This window comes from Arvicanthis niloticus, chromosome 12, assembly GCF_011762505.2.
Source record: "Arvicanthis niloticus isolate mArvNil1 chromosome 12, mArvNil1.pat.X, whole genome shotgun sequence".
NCBI classification, from domain to species: domain Eukaryota; kingdom Metazoa; phylum Chordata; class Mammalia; order Rodentia; family Muridae; genus Arvicanthis; species Arvicanthis niloticus.
In genome coordinates this window covers 61410775-61432623 of record NC_047669.1, presented here as the reverse complement: position 1 = coordinate 61432623, position 21849 = coordinate 61410775, and the positions used below count along the sequence as shown (strand labels likewise).

The following is a 21849-nucleotide window of genomic DNA, read 5'->3' as shown; positions in this document are numbered from 1 at the left end:
ATATATTCAGAATCCAGAGGCAAAGATGATGAAGAGGAGGAGGAGGATGAAGAGGAGGAGGAGGATGATTTTATTATTATTTTTGTTATTTTGACTGCTGGTGGTTTTCCACGTGCATCTTGTATCATTTTTAACCATCACTCTTTCCATTTCCATGTTCTACCCACTGACTTTCAAATTTAAAGACATAGTTTTATCTTAACACTAAAATATTGATTGAATAAAAGAACTAATAAAAAAGATCGAGACTGAAATTTAACTGTCTAGCTAAATTTTAACATACAAGTAAAATTAATTAAGAGAAACTTTCACTAAGCCTCGCAGCAGAGGTTGCAGATACCACACGTTGTAGCCTACAGGATTTGATGCCGTTTTACATGACGGTGTCCTTTGACATCCTGTGGTGTCTTACCAGTTGGCAACTGCAGATCGAGGCTACAGAGGCCCTCAGAGCAACCACATGTCTTCTACCTTAGATTTAGGACTGCTTTGACTTTAAATGTAATGAGATATCAAAAACAAAGAGAAAATTAGAAAGCTAAACTGAAAATCTTATTTCTCTATGAAGATCTTAGGCGATTTGATTTTCTTGAAAGATGAATTATATCTGGTGAAAGAAAGGTTTAAATCATGAGCACTGTATTTAATTTTCTCATACAAATTTAATTCAAATTTTATACGAGCTGATCCATTAAACTATTCACATCCACTGAATAACACCGAAAAGAAAAAAAAATAACATAACAGAAATCAGATCCTCAGGAGAAATGTGTAGTGACGTTGTAATATAATGTAGGATAGTCAAACAAGTACTAAAGACATTTTACAAAAACTGTCTATATTCAATGTCATTAGAAATAATTTTGCTAATAATCTATAATAGTGTTTGATATTATACATTGAAAATAGATTCTTCTCTTAAACAATATATCCTGGCCATGGTTTCCTCTCCTTCCTCTTCTTCCAAGTAATAACATAATTTACTTCAAATTATGTATCATTAAATAATTTAACATATTATTACATAATAATATGTAACATATTACTGTTGGTAATTTTATCTCCTGTTCATATGTCATTTATCCTACCATAGGAGTGCAAACTCGTCAATGCCAATATTGTCTACTGGAAGTGGACCATTTGTGAGATTAAACAAAGCCCCTAATGGAAGCTTGTTACTAACACCTAGGTGGGTACCAACATGCTTTATTTTTTTATTTTTTATTTTTGGAACATAGGACTAGATAAAAAATATTTGAAGCCAATAATATGTCCGTGGCACTACATACTGACCACACACATAAAAATAGTTCAATTTCTTTTATTTGTCTAATGTCAAACAACATCTGGGTTTTTTATTTCTGATACTATTTTTTGATCTTAATTTGTATAAGACATTCTAATGAATTATGAGTCATTAATGTTCTGGCATACAGAAAAAAAAAAGATGATATACCATAATACCACTCTTATTCTCATATTCTAAATCTCTAAATATCATGAAAATAAATTGTAAATCTTAGAATAAGTAGAATAAATGCACAACGGACAGCCATCAAAGACAAGGGGTTACGTGAGAATTAAATATTAAATATTATCTTTCTTAGCAAATAAATATGAGTATAATTTTAAAATAATATAAGTAGTCCTGTATTATTTCTTTTTGTTATTTTAAGTTGGATATTCTCTTATACCCTTTTTGGGGAGTATTAAAAAAGAGCATCTTTCCTCTATTCAGAAGTATGTCTGTCATAGTAAATTATGTAAATTCTCCTATTTAGGTATGATTTTTGTTTGAAATTGATGAAATTGGCCTCTAAATCTCATAATTCCAATACAGACAAACTCTGGATGAGAAATGACTGCAAGGAAGCCTCAAAATGCACCCTAAAAATTAGCATGCTCTTACCAGCACACTTCGTTTGACAGACTTGGTGTTAAAACACCACCAGGTTGTCCCATGACTCATGAAAGTTAGCACTCCCAAAAGCTCAAGCAAGAAAACAAGTTTGTCAGGACTACATTTAGTGTCAATGAAAGAACCTAGGGGTTTAGTGTTTTCTATCAGTGTTGACTAGTATGAGTCTCAGTGGGTTTGAGCCAAACCACCTGAAAGTTCTCACACAGGTTTCCCAATTTCCTTTCTAATAAGGCATTCTGAAACTCATGGTTCTCCAGTATGTTGAAAATTCTACCTATTCTGTTACCCTAGATGTAAATATTAGTAAGAAAGAGAAAAATAGTTTAAAGCCATTCAAATTCATTGAATGCCTCTTTCAGAGAAGAAACTTACTATTCCATTTTTTTTCTTTTTTCTTAATTTTTATTCACATTACATCTTGACTGCTGCCCCCTTCCTCCTCTTTTCCAGTCCCATTCTCACAAGCCTCTCCCCCCCCCACTGCCCCTCCCTTTTTTGAGGAGAAAGGGAGGCCCCACACACACCTGGGTACCAGCACACCCTAGCAGATCAAATTGTAGCAGGACTAAGTGCATTCTCTCCCACTGCAAAGCAAGGTAGTTCAACCAGAGGAAGGGGATCCAGGGCCAGGCAACAAGTCAGAGACAGTGCCTGCTTCAGTTGTTAGGGGACCCACATGAGGACCCAGCTGCGCATCTGCTACAAGGTGTAGGGGGCCAGGTGACAATTTCAACTGATATTAGGGCCTTTTTAATACTTACATTCATGATATTTGAAAAAAGACTTTATATAAATGCATCATTTACATTTCTTTACACCAAAAAAGCCAATTAGCTAAATGTCTTTAATTCTTTCCTTAATTGGCCATATTATACTGTGCTGGCAAAATTGAGACATATTGATTTATTTAGTCTCTTAGTTAATTAATGCTATATAGTTATGACATTTAGTATAATGTGGAAAAATAGTGCTTCTGAGAGTATTCTTGTTCTGAAAGTTGTAAGAAAAATAAAGAAGAAGTTATCAGAGAAAATGTGAAATTTCCTGTTAAATAGTAATGAACTATTAATTGATTCTGTGTTTGATTAAAAACATTTAAACATTGTTTGCTCTTTCTAAGGCCAGTAACAATGTCCTAGAAGCCATTCTGAATATGGATTTTTACCGATGAGTACTGTAAATGTGAAAAGCATTTTTGTGAGACTTGAAAGTATCCTATAATACATCCTGTAAGGTACTTTTTATTTGAACACACGTGGGCAGAAAAAGGAAAGTTAATTGGGATTTTTGAGTCCTCTTATATAGAAACATATAGAAATACTGATCGTTAACAAAGTACATTTTCTTATATTTCTATTGAAGTTGTATTATATATTAAAAGAGAATATTGATAATAGAATGTAGTCATATGTTCTTTTAAATAAGCTTCACTATGCATGTTCGAAAAATATTGAATTGATTTTAGTGAGCACATAGCATTGTTTTGTGTTTTTCCTTTTATCCTTTCCCGAGACAAGAGTACTTATGCAAAATGCACACCTCATTTAAGTAAGTACATAAGTGTAAAGCATTTAATTCTATGTGTGGGCACACGTATATAAATATTTAATGTGTGGGAGATCCTCAAAGACAGAATAGAGGCAGTGTTATGATTCCTGGTGTAACATTGCCCTCTGCTGGTAGAATTGTATAACACCTCGTAAACAATTTTGTTTTTTAGTGTAAGGTTTTATTGACTTTGGGAAAACCAAATTTCAAAATTATGGGTGATGTGATTTCAGCAGTTCATGAGTAGTCATTAATTTATAGTCTCCATGAACACGTTTGCCTCTTTTATAAGAGAAAGCTGCAGTTCTCTCATTTACTTTCCAGAATGAATTTCACAGACTCACAGAGAGGTTCATCACTGAACAGCCCTGAAGTTGATGAGACTGGAGACTGGCTTTCATCAGTTCTTCTTTTCCTTACAGTCTTACAGTAGTAGTCTTTCCTACAGTTGTAGTCTTTTCTACTACTTCTGTCACCAAATGGCCAACCATAGTCTAAAATTATTAAAGGGTAAATCCATACATTAGCAGTTGGTTAGCTTCGGTTATTGCCAATCTAGGTAGCACTTTGTCCGGAATGAACTGTCTCTTTCTGTGGCATGAACAAGGCACGTGTTACCTTTCTATTAATTCTTCAGAAATTAGTTTAATTCCCAAGATTACTAGAGGTGTTCAGTGCTTTTCTACAAGTAGGCCATGTTTTGCACAGTAGTAGCCTAGCGTAAATAAATACTGTGTTTCTTTAAGTAAAAGTTTTCTAGCTAATAAGAAGAGAAAGAAAAGTCATATGCTAATATTGCTAAAAAATTACAGCCTGTCATAACCATGTGTTATCTATCCACCAAAAAAAAAGTGGAGAAGAAAAATAATCAATTTGCATTACTCTCATCACCAAAGCCCAAAATTCAGGATTACAACCATAATCTGTCACAGGTACTTCATTAAAGGAGACTATGTTGAACACAGACTCTAGCACTATAAGTGGTTTTAAATATAGACTAGAGTAATTGAAACATATTCCCTAGGAATAAGAAAGTAGTGAAATCCAAGTTTGCTATAATCAAAATAATTCGTGATAAAAAAATTTCCAAAGCAAATGTTTCTCATAATCTTCATGAAGTCCCAAGACATTGCATTCTATTGCACCCATCCTGGTGCTGGATAATGTTCCTAAAATCCCATGAGATTAAGTGGGAAGAAGAATACAAACACAGCCCTATTTGACCACCATTTTCTTCTGTGGATTTCAACTCTTCTGAATTTCATATCTGGTACATAGATTTAAATGTCTGTGTGACTAATAAAAGCTTCTTTTCTGTTATAGTCTACAATGCTCCCAAGCTTCCTTGATCCTCTTGCAATGTAACCATAAAGGTAAGTGTTTGTCTCCCTTTAAGCCTTCAATTTAAAATTCCAGACAGAATTTTATGTCACTTGAAGCTATCTTGTTATCACTTCAATTTTCACGACCAAGTAAGTTATTGAAAACTAAGGTATATCCTTTCTTCAATTATTTTGTTAGCATGTGGAGAAAAAATGGTGACTCAGAAAGTCGGCCCAAAGATCGTTGGTGGAAGTAACGCCCAGGCAGGGGCATGGCCCTGGATTGTGGCTTTGTATCACAGAGACAGGTTTACAGACAGGCTGCTCTGCGGTGCATCTCTCGTCAGCAGTGACTGGCTGGTGTCTGCTGCACACTGTGTGTATAGGTGAGTTCGAAGGTGACTTCTGACTAAATGTCAGTTAGTCATGACTCAAGAACCAGGGTGAGTCAAAAGTTCACCACTACTAACTATTGACTTGGGACAGTGGTTTTGTGTTCCCTTTCTCATGCTAATAAAGATATCATATGTATATCTACTTATGAGTAAGCACAGCACAGTGCACGTTTTAAGGGATATTGGAGTAGATCTAATAAATTAAGAAAACATGAGAAAAACTTTCAAAAGTCAGGGAACTGAGGGGCGTCCAATGAGAAGAAAAAGCCCTTGACATAATCTATGAGTTTTTATTGAACTATAGCACGAACACAACAAAGGTTGAGGTAATTGTTATACAATATATTGGTTCTGTGGCCTGTCAGAGACTAAATCAACTCTCAGCCCATATGCTCTGTGTATATTCCCCTACACAACCACGGAAGTGATCATGTATTATACATGGACTATTCCCCCCATAAGGAATGTTTTACAAACCCCTCCCCCACCATCTGTCCATGGGTCTCCACTTTTGTTAGTTATGACTGTCTGCTAGATATTAGTTACCTGGCTAGTTACCTCACAGGAGTGCAAAGTGCTGCTAATTATTTTAAGCTCTCTTTGTACTTGCAGCTACCAAAGGTATGCGTAATTTTTCTTGGATAAAGCTGGTTACCACCTTGTCTACAAGCTAGTTTGAGATCTCTTTCCTGAAAAGGACAAAGGCTTCCTTTGAGAAGACGTTTCAGTGGCCTGCATTATAAACAAGGATGTATTTTTTAAAGGGGCACTCAGATGTGTTTCTTGGGAAATTTGGATGGTGGTCTCAGGAAATCTAGCTAGCCATTTACCATGGTGACCTTAATATTAGAACCTGCCTCTTCTCAGGACCTCTTGGCTACCTCATATGAAAGTTCTTTGCTTCTTATGCCTAAAGTCTCTGCCCTCACTACGTGGCTTTAATATTTCCTTCTAACTCTAACATCCTTTCCCACTTGACTGAGCAATTTATAGTCATCACCATGGGTCCTGGGCTATTTTCTCTTAAAGCCTACAGAAAATGATTTCCGACCTCAGCAAGGGATCCTTTAGCAAACAAGGTCATCTCATCTGACACAAAAGAACATCTCATTTTGTATAGCCCCAAGCACTATCAAGATACATTATTTCAGTTTATGACATAAACTTTTCAATAATTTTCTATAAAATTATGTAGAAATTTCTAGTAAAATATATCAATCATTCATTATATCAACCATTATATATCTTAATACAGAAAGATTGACATTTTTATCTAGTCAGAATCTAAACATTTAAAAATGTAGAATTCATGTTATTGCATAATTTTTGTTATCACTCAGTTAGGTCAATATTTACTGTTAGCACAGTATCACTATAAAAAAAACTCATAAAGAACCTTCAAGTTACAAACACATTGTGCTTTAAAGTTTGTGTTAAGTACCTTGTAATGGCTTAATTCTCAGGTTTGTGTCTATGTTAATTCTACATATAGCTAAATTTTAGAACTAATTTCCACATACAGCTTTGCTTTGTAACAAGAAAGAGCAAAATTCATGCCTAATTCTAGGATTTATCTCACCTCTTTAAAAGTAATCAGTCTTAATGCAGTGTCATAGAGGAAAATGGAGTAAGTGAGAAAGATGAGCAAGAAAGAAGAAAATAAATGTGTGGGGCCCAAAAAACAGTTCATTTATTTCAACACAAGAAGTGTCAAGTCTTTAGTTGCCTATTGACAATTCTCGATGGCATCATAAAAGAAAGATTCCTCCTAAGATGTACAGGAACCTGATATAGAATTGATAACCTGCATCTAAGAGCCAAGTTAACGTTGTCTCCCATAATTTTATCTAGGAGGATTAGGGTAAGTCTCCCTACAGCAGCAAGAGACTCTGAGAAGGAACTGTGGGCTCAGGCTTGGAAGAGCCAGATTTACATAATCAGGTTAGAGTAATTAAGCTCTCCTTCCAATAAGAACAATAGGAGTTTCTGGGTGTATGCAACCAAATTTTCAGACACTTTCGGGGACGATAGGAAGATATGTAGAAAGCGTGAACATGATTGATTCCACCTGCATCAAGATGCCAGCAGCTCGGTAATAAGGACAAACTCAAAAAGCAGACTCACAGATCTTGGACAAATGGAAGATTATATCCAAGCTATTACTCTGTCTGTCCCTATAGTTCTCTGATGCTATACATTGGTGGAATATTAAGGTAACTAACTAATAGCATCACTTATAGTAAAAGTACTTCCCTTGACCCTGCTGTCTTCTGACAATTATATTTCACCTGTTTCCCAACACACCATAGAAACAGATAACTTTAGCAGGCATTTGTCTCTTATCTGTGCTAAGTATCTTCATTCTTTTCCTATACTCATTCTTTTGAGCAAGTTACAAGGTGGTGATCTCCATCATATTTTATCTGTAACATACCTATTATAAATGAAAATTTTAGCTAAAGATTTTGTCTTTAATGTTGCACATTGGTAGGTATTAGTCAGCATATTGCTTTATTAGCCCCAGGTTTGGTGAATTTCTGTTTGACATCCTTACAAAAGAAATGATTTTTATGTGTTGCATAGGCCTAGAGCATTACTAGTGGCATCTTTCAATTATCTATTCTATGGATGGACTTTTTATAGGTCAGTGATAGCAATATAATATATATTTAAACCACAAATACACGAATGGGTAAAAAGGCAGTCCCATCTATTATAAGCAGACGTTCAATCAGAAAGAGCCCAAAATGTCTTCATCTACACTCAGTTTGAACCCAATGAGTAAAGGTGATATGTACTAGAATCATAAAATTCAGAACTGTCCTGAAATATTTGCATTTTACTATCTTCACTCATTTAATAGAAATTATTTCTCTTACTAATTTTCTTGTATACTGCTTGGTGACATGAAGTTTTGCCAATTATTTTAGTGATTTATACTAAAATATTCTAACAGAATAATAAACTGATACTACCAATTTTTATTTTATTCACTAATTTTATCAGTAAAAATAATTTCTTAGTGAAAGAAAAATCATGATCAAGATACATGTTGAATTAACACTACACAAATATGTTAGGTTTTATACAACCTTAGCTGGGCACTTTTACCCAGCACAGGAAGTGGTCCGCTCTTCTAAACTTATCTGTTCAAAATCTATACTTGACACTTTCCCAACACATCCTTTAATTGTATGTTTTTGTAAGAGATATCTTGCAGTTATTAGACTTCTCTGAAGTTTTATTTCCCCCCTCACTTCTGTATCAGATCAAGGAAGTTGTCTCTATGCTGAGAACATCTACCATCTTGAATTCATGGATAAATCTTATGCTTCCTTAGTTTGGGAAAACATTTGTGCTTATATGGCTTTAGATATAATTGGAGGATAGGAGTGACTCAGTCTTTTCAAGTATTTCCTTGCATTCTGCTTTTTAGATGTTCATCCAGGAAAGTGATATTTGCTAAGAATTCACCCTGCTCTAAGCATTTTGCAAATATTTGGGCATGCTAGTGCTGCATGGACAAAGAAAACTCTTGTTCCAGTAGTACTTACTCTAAATATTAAAAATAAAACATCCAAATAAATGTTTCAGAGAATGGTGTGTGCACTAAAGATGCATATCACCAGCACAGGCGGAATTATGGATGTACTAGATCAGCACAAGAGAGCTTCACTGATCTATTTGAAGGAACAACTAAAGAAGTCATGGACAAATACTATGATTATATATCTGCCTGGGAACAAAGATACTCTGGTGTAACAGTGTTATAGGCCTACTTTAGAAATCTCAAGAATTCTTGCTACACTTGGTTTGGCTCTTAAAGAAACAGGAATAACACGGGATATTGAAGTACAGTATAAATGATGAATCTTAGGCCATACAAAATGAGATGAACAGCCCTTTAGAAGGCTATCTAATAGCTCTCTAAATATCTAACAGAGGTTATCTAATGAGGCTGATGTGTGGGGATGAAGTTGCTAAACAAAGTGACACTGTAAAAAAAAAATAGGAATTGATGATGGTAGGCCTAGGGTCGCAGCTGAGGATGATGGAAATTAATACAGTAATAATAACACACAAGTAAAAAGACACAAGGAAGAATTAAGGGAACCATGTGTAACAGTATGGGCTTGACATCACTACAAGATTGAAGTGAGAGAAATGGGAACAAAAAGGGAGTGAGAGGAAATAAAATGTCTTATATTTATATACTATTTCTGAGCTATCTTTTTATTGAAAATAGATTAGTCTCTCATAACATACAATGCAACCACAATCTTCCCTTCCTGTACTTCTCTCTCTCTCCCACCTACCCTCTCCTCCAGATCCACTCCCCTTCTGATTCTTCTTCAGAAAAGAACAGGCCTCTAAAAGAGGACAGCCAAATAGGACAAGACAAGATAAAATATGACAAGGTAAAAGCCCTTCTATCGAGGCTGGACAAGGAAACTGAAAGGGGGGAATAAGAGGTCCAAGAGCAGGCAAAAGAATCAGAGATGCATCTGCTCCCACTGTTAGGACTCCCACAAGAACGCCAAGCTAACAGCCCTAACATACACACAAAGGACTTAGTGTATATCCGTGCAGGCCCCATACTTGCCAACTTAGTATCTATGGGCCCATGTGGGCTCTGCTTAGGTGATCATGATCTCCTGGTGTCTTCCATCCCTCTGACTTCTGCAATCTTTTTTTCCTTCTTCCATTGTGAATTCACTGATCTCCTAGGGGAGTGTCCTGACAGAGACCTCCAATTTAGACTTTCTTTTCACATTATATCTGACTGTGGGTCTCTATTAATATTGGCCAGTTGACATATGGGTCTAAACTCCAGAGAAGCAATATTAAAGTATAATAACATGCTGTTGATATTTAAGCTCATGGCATCACTGGATAAGCTCATCTACAGAGGAAAACGTAGATGTAAAAAAAGACTAATGCAGAATCCTGAGTCTAACACTTAGAGCTTGATATAAAAGCGAGATGGAGGTGGGATCTTCTCTTATACCATACAATGCAACCACAATCTTCCCTTCCTGCACTTCTCTCTCTCCCCCACCTACCCTCTCCTCCAGATCCACTCCCCTTCTGATTCTTCTTCAGAAAAGAACAGGCCTCTAAAAGAGGACAGCCAAATAGGACAAGACAAGATAAAATACGACAAGGTAAAAGCCCTCCTATCGAGGCTGTTAAGCAAAGAAAATCATAAGTACATGGGCCATTCTGGAAGCTATACAAAGGTGGGTGTGCAGAGGTGATTCCTTGTGTTTCTATGAAGAGTACACAGGCAGATGATAATGATTTTTGGCTCCTCCTAGTGTCTTGTAATTTGCTTTCCTGTACTTGCACAGTACTTAGACTTACTCATAGACTAGAAACTGAGCATGCTTTGTTGTCTACTCGCTTCTCATAGTGCTACCACTTCTCTCATGCTTTAATTTTTATCTTTTATACATACTGTAGATTCATGCCCTTCTACCAAGTTATTATGCTGACTAGAGTAATTGCGATAATTATTACATGAAGTCAAAATTTGCTGAAACTTGGCCAATATTATTCAATTTAGTCTGATGTTTTTGTACTTTCTGAATCATTCTTGATAATTCTTAAAGGACTTTTTACTCTAATATCAATTTCCATTCCAGAAACATTTTAATTTTTACTCCATAAAATTATAATTGACTATATATACTTCTGGGGGTTTTCATCTTATTTAGAAAAATGTAACTGTAGAGTCCAGAAACCCTTCCTAGGAGAAAGCAGAGTTTTAAACAAATTTGCAGAGGCTGCTCTTGTGCTATTTTTTATTGTAGAGAATGGATTCAGTATGCACTCACATAATCCTAATTACTTTAATGTCTATTTCACTATCATGTTGCTCTTCTATGACTCTCTTGCTAGTTTTACTTCATAAAACATCAATGCTTGAAACAACAGCACTAGTTGGGAATAACATTGGTTTATCCATTTGGTGCAATAATATTTTTTTTAGGAAGTATACTCGCCTTAGAAGTTACCAGGTGAGAATTGTATGCTTCTCTCTTCCCTTCCAAGCTTCTCTTTTTTCTTCAACTCTAAGATAAGCATTTTTAGTACATCTGACAGATGGAAGTAAAATTTAACAGAACCACGGCCAATGTATACACCCAAAGAAGCCTCATCCAGGTAGCATCCAAAGGATTGGGAATTGCTATCCATATGACAACCTGTCTGTTTGTCTTCTGTATTAGAGAAGCATCTGTTTTTCCTCTGCCTCCTTCCTTCTTTCCTCCCTCTTTTCCTCCCTTCCTTCCTTCCTCCCTTCTTTCCTTCCTTCCTTCCTATCATTTAATCACCTATTCTTTCTTCCTACTTTCTCCCCTACTCTTACTACATTCTATTCTTTCTTTTCCTCTATCTCCCCCTTTTCAGAGATGTGATTAATTGGAAGAACTTGCATGTGCTAGCCAAGTGTTCTATCATTGAGCTATATTCCCAGACCAGCAATTCCACTTTGGCTAAAATGTAGAATCTGTGAAGAAAGAAAAATTTGAAAACACAAAGAATTCCCTCTTTTCAGATGAAATAATACCCATGAAGGCTTTTCTATCTCTCCCACTGGAACTAGAAGCCACATAAACTCTTTCTTGTATAAGTTGCCTTTGTCATGGTGTTTTTCTAGCAATATAAAAGAAAGTAAGTAATATAATGTAAAAAGTTTTTGTGAGGGAACTGGCTAGAGGAATAATTGCATTTATTGAATTTCTTATGTAATCTGATTAGGAGTATTAAAATGGAGCCATATGCAGAACCCAGAAAAGTTGGTCTTCAAGAAACTAATAATACAGTAGTGGTTAGCAAAGGCTGGGGAGGACAAACTAAAAAGAGTAGGAGGAAAGGTAATCAGGATGTAAGGCTGGGATACAAAGTAGAAGTTAGTGTTCTATTGTAGAGCAGTGTGGCTACAGATAACAGTGCTGAAGTATCTGTTTCAAAAATGGTAAATGAAAGCATTTTGAATAATTCTACCACAAGAAACTGTTAGAGAAAACATATATACTTACCTTGACTTAAATGTTACAACATCATACATGCCTGCCTCAAAACATCAAATGTCAATCCCTAAGTATGTCCAGTGAAAAATATAATAATACTTTAACAAAAGCATTCCACAGAGGAACAAGGGATGCTACAGAATGGAAATGCTGCAGAACTCTAATTTTTGTGTTAGATGTCTTCTGGAAAGTTCTGTTCCGAAAGGAACTTTTCTTGAAACTATCTTTTTATTACAACCTTCAGAAGAAATCTAGATCCAACCAGGTGGACAGCAGTCCTGGGCCTGCATATGCAATCAAATATGACTTCTCCTCAAGTAGTAAGACGGGTGGTCGATCAAATTGTCATAAACCCTCATTATGACAGACGAAGAAAGGTCAATGACATTGCTATGATGCACCTTGAGTTTAAAGTAAATTACACAGGTAAGAGAATTACATCTAATCATCTCATCCGCTGACAGCAGGCCAAAATGAGACTTGAAATGTCATCCGGAGCAGTACAGGGAAAAGTCATAAAAATTGGCAACTCTGTGCAGACATTTTTACAACGTAAATGCAATTGAAGTATAAAGAAAAATGTGTGAAATCTCTTTCATCATAGTGTTTAAATCTAGCTTTGGGGAGCTCTCACAGTTCTCTAATGGAGAAGCATCCGGAACTGCTCCTGCTGCCTCTGTTTGCCCTGCAATAGAAACATGGATCCATCTAGCTCAGTACAAAACAAGACACAAGGAGAAAAGAGAACAGGTTAATGAACTATGTTACCCACAAGCAGATATGGAGGCATTACTACCCTCTGTGAAATTAATTCAGTTTTGCGGAATCTTATAAAGCAATTATCCTGATTATACTCATGTTTAACACCAGAACCAGTTTTATGAAGTTGACCTACATGTGCATTATGGGAAAGCAGATCATTGCAGTCCTTAGCAGCAGCACACTTTGGGGGCATCTTCTTTTCTGTATTTTTCTTGCATCTGTGGCCACCAGATGCTCACCAAAAATCTAATCACTTGTAAGTTGATGCTGAAAGGTCAAACATGACTCTCCCATAAGATGCAAGTAGGACAACTGTTGGGGAAGTGGTTTTAATATGCTTATATGTGTCAAAAAATATTTTAAATCACTATCCAATATGTTTTTCTTAACTAACATTTTGAAAGAACATTAAAAAGGCCAGCAAAATGCTTCCACAAGCAGAGTAATGTAGGCAGAGGCACTTTCTTGCAGACTGAATGATCTGAGTTCATCCTGGATCCCTCAAGATGACAAAAAAGAGCCAGCTCCATAGAGTTGTCCCCTGCCCTCAACATGCAAATGACTAAAATTTTACATGCTTGTACATATACATCTATAAATATATAATATCTATGCATGCATATGTGTAAACATACACATATAAAGAAGATAAATAAAAATTTAAAATAGCACTTTGAACATTTTACAAAATTGGAATTATTCTTAAATGAGTACCATGACTATTTAAAAATCAAATACAAACGATGAAGTTTGGCATTTGGGACAGGAAAAAAAGATTAATTAGAGAATAAACTAGAGGAATCCAAAGAGACCACCAATACCATCAAATCAAACACAAGTAAGCACTGATTCTGAATGCCTTTGTCCCTTATTATCTGGAGGTGTTCCAGTATAATGACATCAAATACAATCATTTTAGATTAAGTGTTGGAAATAGTTGTTTTTTAATTTGTTAGAAACAAGAGTGGCATTTTGTGTATCTCTGTGTGTATTTGTTTGTTGTTATTGTTCTGTTGTTTATTTTATTTTGCTTGAGTTTTCAGATTATATACAGCCTATTTGTTTACCAGAAGAAACTCAAATATTTATTCCGGGAAGAATTTGTTCAATTGCTGGCTGGGGATATGATAAAACAAATGGTAAGTTATCACATTTGAAAATAAGAAAATGTTTACTAGAAAAATGTGTGCTACTGAAATTTGCTGTAGATATTTTAATATTTTAAATACATCTTTTAGTCTATTATATTTGCAGAATCTTCTAAACAACTGTCAGGATTATATTCATGTTTATGTTTGTTTAATAACACCAAACATTCTCAGATCCTTTTCAGGGCTACAACATCTTGAACAGAGTTTTGAATATTCATTAAGGCTAGGCAAAAACAAAAGACACTTTTGTCTGAAGCAATCACCTGAGTTCTATAGTCACAAAATATTATAGTCATGATAGCTAATTGCTTCAGATGTATTTAAAATAAAATCCACAAAGATAATGGAGAAGCTTAGTCTCAGAACCAAAATGCTCATTCTGAAAATATCCTTTAGAAGTAGGCTTCAGACATGAAAACAACCTTGGGCTAGGACAGGGAAGTAGGCTCCGATACTTTGGTCATCCTGATAAGCCCTTAGAAACAGTGATCACGGGAATGTTCACATAATTGGGTTTAATGCCTTGCTTGTTCTTTGACTATTTGTGTTTATTGTCTCGCTTGTTCCTTGACTATTTGCATCTATTGTGTTGCTAGATCCTTAACCTAGAACTGACCTTAATACATGCATGTAATCAAAATGGTATAAAAGCATAAAGGAAGAAGGGGGATGGGATAGGGGTTCTAGGGAGGGGAAATGGAAAAGGGGGATAACGTCTGTATTGTAAATAAATAAAATATCCAATAAAATTAAAAGAAAAAAAAGAAAAGATACTTTGGATAAAAAGTGTGTAATGGCTCAGTGGTTTTTCAGCCTTTGTTCATATAAGACATGGTGACATGAAACTTCAACACGACATCATACATGGTCACATGCAAACATATTGTTTCCATTCTGTTTTTTACTTCACTTTTAAAATGGATGAGAGAGGAGTTGGGTCAATATGACCCAAGAAATTGTGTATACATGTATGAATATACTAAAATAATCTTTAAAAAATTGAATAAATCAACTTGCTTATTAAAGAAAGCATCAAGTTTTGGGGCCAGTGCTCACCTGCTTGATAGCTCAGTATAATTCTCTAAAACAGTCACACTATCTGGCTAACAATATCTCATGGCCACTGTCTACAAAATATATTTATATATTTTGTGGCACAAGGCAAAGAATGAGAATTGTAATGACTTATTACCTTTGAAACTTAAATAGTAAAATGACTGTGAGATGGATGTTTTATCTTTCAAATTTCAAAAAAAAAAACCTCACAATTTTTAGCCACAATATAGACATAAGAAAACAAATTATCTGCTAACAAGGTTTAAGACTCCTGACTTCATGTAATATTTTTGGAGCTGAGCAAGAGTGGCTTACTTACTGTTACTAAAATATATGTTTAATTGAATTAAATGTCTCTAAAGGCCATGTGGAGCCAGAAGAGGCAAACAATATCAGAAATCATTTATAATGAAATGGCCAGACATGTTTCAATCCTTTTTTACATGTTTTCATGAAATTTATTAATTTGTCTCATAATTTATACTTATTCAATTTCATAAAATTCCATTTTTTTGATCCAATGAGTACATTTTATTAATTAATTATCAACGGTATTTGGAAGCATATTTTCCACTAGGAAGAAATGACGAGATAACTGATAAAGTTGGAGAGCTGATACTTTAAAATAACCATATTTTGGCCATATATCACTTTATATTTATATCTGTGTGTCTTCTCAGTTATCCACATGGACACTGATATAAAGAAATAAATACATGCTGCTGCAGAGATGGGTCAGCAAGCAGTGGAGTGTACACTGTTCTTGCAGATGACCTGAGTTCACACCAATGCAGTTAGCTCATAACTAACTGCCATGAACTCTAGGTTTAGGGTATAATATACCGTCTTCTGGTACCTGCGCTCTTGTGCAACTTGGCACACATATGCACATAACTTAAAGGTAATAAAAACAGAAGAATGTTGAAAAAAAGAAATAATAAATATACAGACATTGTTCATACTTTCCTTTCCAAAAAAGCTCTGTTAGTTATTCAAACAAACTTTATATTCAGGGGCAAGTACAAAGAGAGGTTTCTGTTTTAATTGTATTTTTTTCTTCTGACCACACATCCTTGTTGTTCACAGGGCAAATGATAGGGAGGTGCTGAACCTTCCTTTTGGTTTCAGTCTCCTGTGTTTGCTTTCTTGACTTGCAATCTGACAGATTTTAGGAGCCAGTGGTGGGCTGTGTGTTGTTTACTTGGCTGGCATCATGGAGTCAATAGCTATTTGTACATTCCCTCCCCAATTCTGTTTACATCATAGTGCCTATATATTTAAGTCACCCATTGTAGACACATTTGACACAAGAAGAAAAGAGAACATATTTGAGACATTTACCCTAAATAACAAATAGCTACACATTTATAAACTTATACTGAGGGGTGTGTGTGTGTGTGTGTGTGTGTGTGTGTGTGTGGTGAATTACACTTATATCCCACACATAACCAAACACACACTTTGTTTGTTTTCTTAATATAGTAATGTTCTTAATGTGTAAGTGAAGCATAGCACAAAATAGGATTGCATACATTTTTACATCACTACCTGGCAGATATAATAAGTTACAGTTAAGTTTCTACCTCTTTTGTGACACCAAATAGAATTGCTAATCACGAAGAAGTGCTTATGGATCTTCTCTGGAGGTACTAACATCTGCTTGCTTCTCAAGTTTCTTAGGAATAGTAGTTTAGTAAGGAGAGATTCAAACTTCCAGTGAGTGGTTATACAAAACAAATGCAAGTACACAATGCTAAAATATACTTCCTTTCTTTTCACCTGCATGGGATGGCAAGATTATTGGCCTCCCCCCTTCCCCAGAGCAGAGCACAGTTCATCGGGGCTTTGTCCTCTGCTCAGTGTGCACCTGCTCCCACACGCAGAACCACAAAGGAGCTGAATGCCTTTATACAGGAGGGAGCACCTCCTCAGGTGCTGAATAAAAAGCTTTTCTGGATATCCAAGCTGGTGCTGATTTCCGTGAATGAACTCTTTGTGCTGGCAGACTTCACTTCTGTGAGCAATACTGTACCTCTTTAAAAACACTGAAAATGCCTAAAGACCACCCTAGTCCAATCCACAATTCCCACTAACCCTTACGAAAGAAAGAAAGAGATGCTATCCATTTGCCACAGTGCACAGATGGGTTTATTATGTACTTCAGAGTGCAAGGTTGGTAGTTAGTTCCATTATATATCCACAGAGTACTTGATAATGAGAGCAAAATGCTGAAATCAATCAGATGGATGGTGTTTCATTCAAGGATGCCTGTTAATCACTACTGACTGGCTGTCTGCATTTCCCATGTCTAGCAGATTCTACAGTTGATGTGCTGAAAGAAGCTGATGTTCCTCTTATATCCAATGAAAAGTGCCAGCAACAGCTGCCAGAATACAACATCACTGAAACTATGATATGTGCAGGATATGAGGAAGGAGGAATAGATTCTTGTCAGGTAAATATAGGCCAGTAGTCATCTTATACATTGAGATAGCATTTTCTTTGTTTAAACATAATCTGGAAATCACTAAATCACTAAGGATCCTCAATTACCCTTTCATGTTGAGAATGAGTGACTTTAGGCAAGTTACTTGTCATTTATTGAGAGGGTTAATAAAGATACCACATATAAACTGATTAGCAAACAGTAAAGATTCACTAAATACATTATTTGGCATATCTTAAGTGTCTGAAAATTAATTAAATATTAATGTATCCACATCTACTGCTAAATTAAACTAAAAATTACTACAGAACAAGTGAATAATTTACAGATGTGAAAGTAGCCACCAGGCGGTGGTGGCGCACGCCTTTAATCCCAGCACTTGGGAGGCAGAGGCAGGCGGATTTCTGAGTTAGAGGCCAGCCTGGTCTACAGAGTGAGTTCCAGGACAGCCAGGGCTACACAGAGAAACCCTGTCTCGAAAAACAAACAAACAAACAAAAAAAAAAAAAAAAAGGAAAGTAGCCATTTATACCATGAGAAAATAGTTATACTGTGTTAAAATGTGGCAACTTGTTTTATATAATAAAATGTATATATCATAATTTGACAATACTTTTTAACAGACAAGAAGATAAATTTGAAGATATACTCCCTACTTAAGTCAATGTCTCAAGTCATGTTAAATTTTCAGATTGCTTTTATATTCATTCTGCTTTGATGAACACCTTGAGTCTATATAAATCAAATGGCTTTATACTCGTTTAAAATTTACCTCTACATCTTTATAGTTTCCTTATAAAATAAATCAATGTGTTAAGGATAAGATACATTATCACTTAACGTATGATTTATAGAATGTTTTGAGAGAGGAAAATCAGCTATGCAACTTCAATTACAGTTAATGGGGGTTGCATGGCAGACACCTCAGAAATGAGCTAGAAAATATCATGACTAATGCTGTTGATCTTAGCGTTACATTAAGCAAGTAACTCATCCCAGACCTGTGAAATCTTGTTTGCCCCGACTTTCAAAAGAATCTAAGCATATTATTCATTAGCAAGAAAAGAATTCCTAATATTCTTTTCTTACATACATACATTCTATTGTATGAAATATTTCATACATTCTATTGTATGAAATATTTCATACATTCTATTGTATGAAATATTTCATACATTCTATTGTATGAAATATTTCATACAACAGAATGTTGTTATAGTTGAATAGCCATCACTATCAAATAATAACATTATTTAAAATGTTTAGTATATCATTGTTTGATTGTGTTCATTGAATTACTTTTTTAGCCTTTAAAAATCTGTTCAATCAGGCTTGCCAAATCCCTTTGCATATTGGAGGTAGTCTTCTGAATTCAGAGCCAATCAGAAAGGGTATAAAATATCTTCTCATTGATAAGAAAAGTAAGTGTCATCTCATTGTCCATTCAGAAATTGCATTCTTTATCAGTAGCATCAAAAAACATGGCCTAGAGTCCATCAAATAGATCACTTTCCCCAGAACTTGTTTACATTGCAAATTTTAGAACCCATCACACAACAGCAAATCGGAATATTAAATTGAGGCCCAATGATGAATGCTTTCCTGTGTCCTACAGGGGATTATAATATGCAATAAAAATTGAGAACCATTATGCTACATAAAAAAATGGCCAATACTCCTTCACATTCAAAGAAGTTAGTGATCTTTCATGTTTTTAATTAATGTATACAATATATTCTTATATACTACAAGTAGTCTCAATCAATCATATTTCTGTACATTATTTTTTGATTGGTGAGCTTAGCATGTTGTACTTACTGATACTGATTGACCATGTACCCATACTTTCCTTTTGTGATTTTTCACTTCAGGGTGATTCCGGAGGACCATTAATGTGCCAAGAAAACAACAGATGGTTTCTTGTTGGTGTGACATCATTTGGAGTCCAGTGTGGGCTGCCTAATCGTCCTGGGGTATATGCCCGGGTCTCACAGTTTACAGAATGGATCCGCAGCTTTCTACATTAGGCATGTTCCTGACCCAAACATAAATGATGGGCAGGTCTTTTTCTTCATTTTTATTCAAACTAGTATGGCAACCGAGTTTCATGAGAAGAAAAAAAACTTACATTTTTAGTTAAATCATTTAAATGCTAGAATGGGGAAGAGAGACAAAACAATAAATTAAAATTTCTTTGCAACATAAAGTAACCATAAAATGCATTTTGGTTTCATAATAACAATTACTCTTCTTATAGACATTATCATTACCTTTGTCTTGAATCAATTTTTACCATTTTCTGTTGTGTGAGGAGATATTATTTTAAGACACTTTCCATACATGTAAGTAAAAATGGGTGAAGAAGTGAAATAAAGTAGTTTGCCTGAAGTGTGTTATTGTTTGAAATAAACTGTTCTAACTCATCTGATTTCAATTTAGTGTTACCACTAGAGTCACCATTGTTTTTCTGTTTCTTCGTTCACATGCATTTCTATTTAAATATAATATTTTCATGCTCATAAAAGTACATTTATTGTAAGCTCATACCACAGACATAATCACATCATAACTGTTTTTCTTCCAGGTAAACAAAAGATGCAAAAGTCTCTCTCCTGATCTAGCATCAGCATAAAAATAAACTACATTACACCCTCATTCTCCACAAATAATATTTACACTGATTCAAGCTGTTTTACTTTTAATCTAAAAAATAATTTAAAAAAAAAACAGTTTTAAAATGAACAGTTTATAGACTATCCTGAACATGTGAAAAATTTGCTTGGACACAGCTGAGTTGCCCTCTACAGGCAAAAAATGCATAATAAATGAATTTGCTTCACTCCTTTAATCTCTTGGATTATTTCCAGAGTAACTGCAAGGGTCAGTTCAGCTCATCACATGGAATCTGCTGAAGTCCACACTAACTTATCACAAATGTGTACATACACATATACGCTCACACAGACACAAACATATTTCACAAAAATAAACCGACTCATTTTTTTTTTCATGAATTCACCTGATGCAAGAATGAATATGGTTGAAATGAGTTGTATAAAAAGACACCAGTGTATTGATTTGCTCTGTGGAAGGAAGGAAGCTTGAGCTACACTCAGACAGAGTAGTTACAATTCGATGCATTTAAGAGACACTGGAGACAAGTCTTCAGGGAACAGTGACCCTGAAAATGCAGGGCAGAGGTTGAGAGGCAATCATGTTGTACCTAAAGACAGGCAGAGCATGGAAGACATTTCAATAAAAGAAGATTCACCAAGATGGTGGAGGACTAGATGTTCCCATAAGCACTAGCATTACCAATCAGGGGTCTCTGGGAAGATCCTTCTTAGTAAAAACTTGCTAATAACCTGATCCTAGAAAGAGGGAATAAGGAGAAGTAGGTATATGGTTTGTTTTGAATACTTGAATGTAGCACTTCCCAACACATATCAAAACTATGTTCTGAAAATACAGAGCAGTTGCATCATGTATCTGTTTTTCAAGGGCCAGCTAAAACTTCAGAAACCCCTAGGACGGTATCATCACCATCTTTTAGGAGGAAAGAAAATTGTTTTTCCATCCTTGTCACAGATGGAGTTCATCAATGACACTGAATGTTTTCCTGACCTGAGTAATAATAAAAGGAGAATCTCATCCTTCCCCTTTCCGTTTGTGCTTCCACCCTTCAGCTGTTAAGAGTTCTGGTTGGCACAGACAAAGAGGAAGGCCAGTTTCCCTTCTCACTGGCCTAGCTGAATGGAGAAACTCGTGGAGTTGGCATAGAGGCAAAACAGATCATAACAGCTGGCCTCCCATTTGACCCACAAGGATGGGCCCAAGAGAGGACAGCTGAGCTTAGAAGGCAGTTGCCCATTCTGTCTCAAGAAAGCAGAAAAAAAAAAAAAAATCTGAGAGCCCGTTTTGCCTCTTGTTTGGAAACCAAGTCTACTTAAAGAAAGTGCATGATTGTCTAACTGAAAAAAAGACTGACAGAGGAAGAAGAAAACCTCCCGGTCCATTGCATTCACTGTTCTTCACACACAGTGTTTGGATTCATCTTCAGGTAATGATGAGACACATCGGGACTTTGTTCCCTTAGGAATGTAGACAACAGCTGGGCAGTGGTGGCGCACGCCTTTAATCCCAGCACTTGGGAGGCAGAGGCAGGCGAATTTCGGAGTTCGAGGCCAGCCTGGTCTACAGAGTGAGTTCCAGGA

General features: G+C 35.5%; 1 protein-coding gene across 2 annotated transcripts in view; it reads left to right on the top strand.

Annotated features, from left to right (window-relative positions):
* The window catches only part of Tmprss15 (transmembrane serine protease 15), a 101389-nt gene extending 80940 nt beyond the window's left edge, over positions 1 to 20449 (top strand). The window contains exons 19-25 of one of the 2 annotated variants that reach the window (XM_076943094.1): positions 1094 to 1189; positions 4793 to 4842; positions 4991 to 5177; positions 12465 to 12646; positions 14026 to 14121; positions 17505 to 17644; positions 19507 to 20449. In XM_076943094.1, coding sequence (XP_076799209.1) covers positions 1094 to 1189; positions 4793 to 4842; positions 4991 to 5177; positions 12465 to 12646; positions 14026 to 14121; positions 17505 to 17644; positions 19507 to 19662 — 907 coding nt within the window. In that variant the 3' untranslated portion in view covers positions 19663 to 20449. Of the gene's footprint in view, positions 1 to 1093; positions 1190 to 4792; positions 4843 to 4990; positions 5178 to 12464; positions 12647 to 14025; positions 14122 to 17501; positions 17645 to 19506 lie in introns of both variants that reach the window. The other variant, XM_076943093.1, reaches the window with a different exon arrangement.
* The last annotated feature ends 1400 nt before the right edge of the window (positions 20450 to 21849 follow it).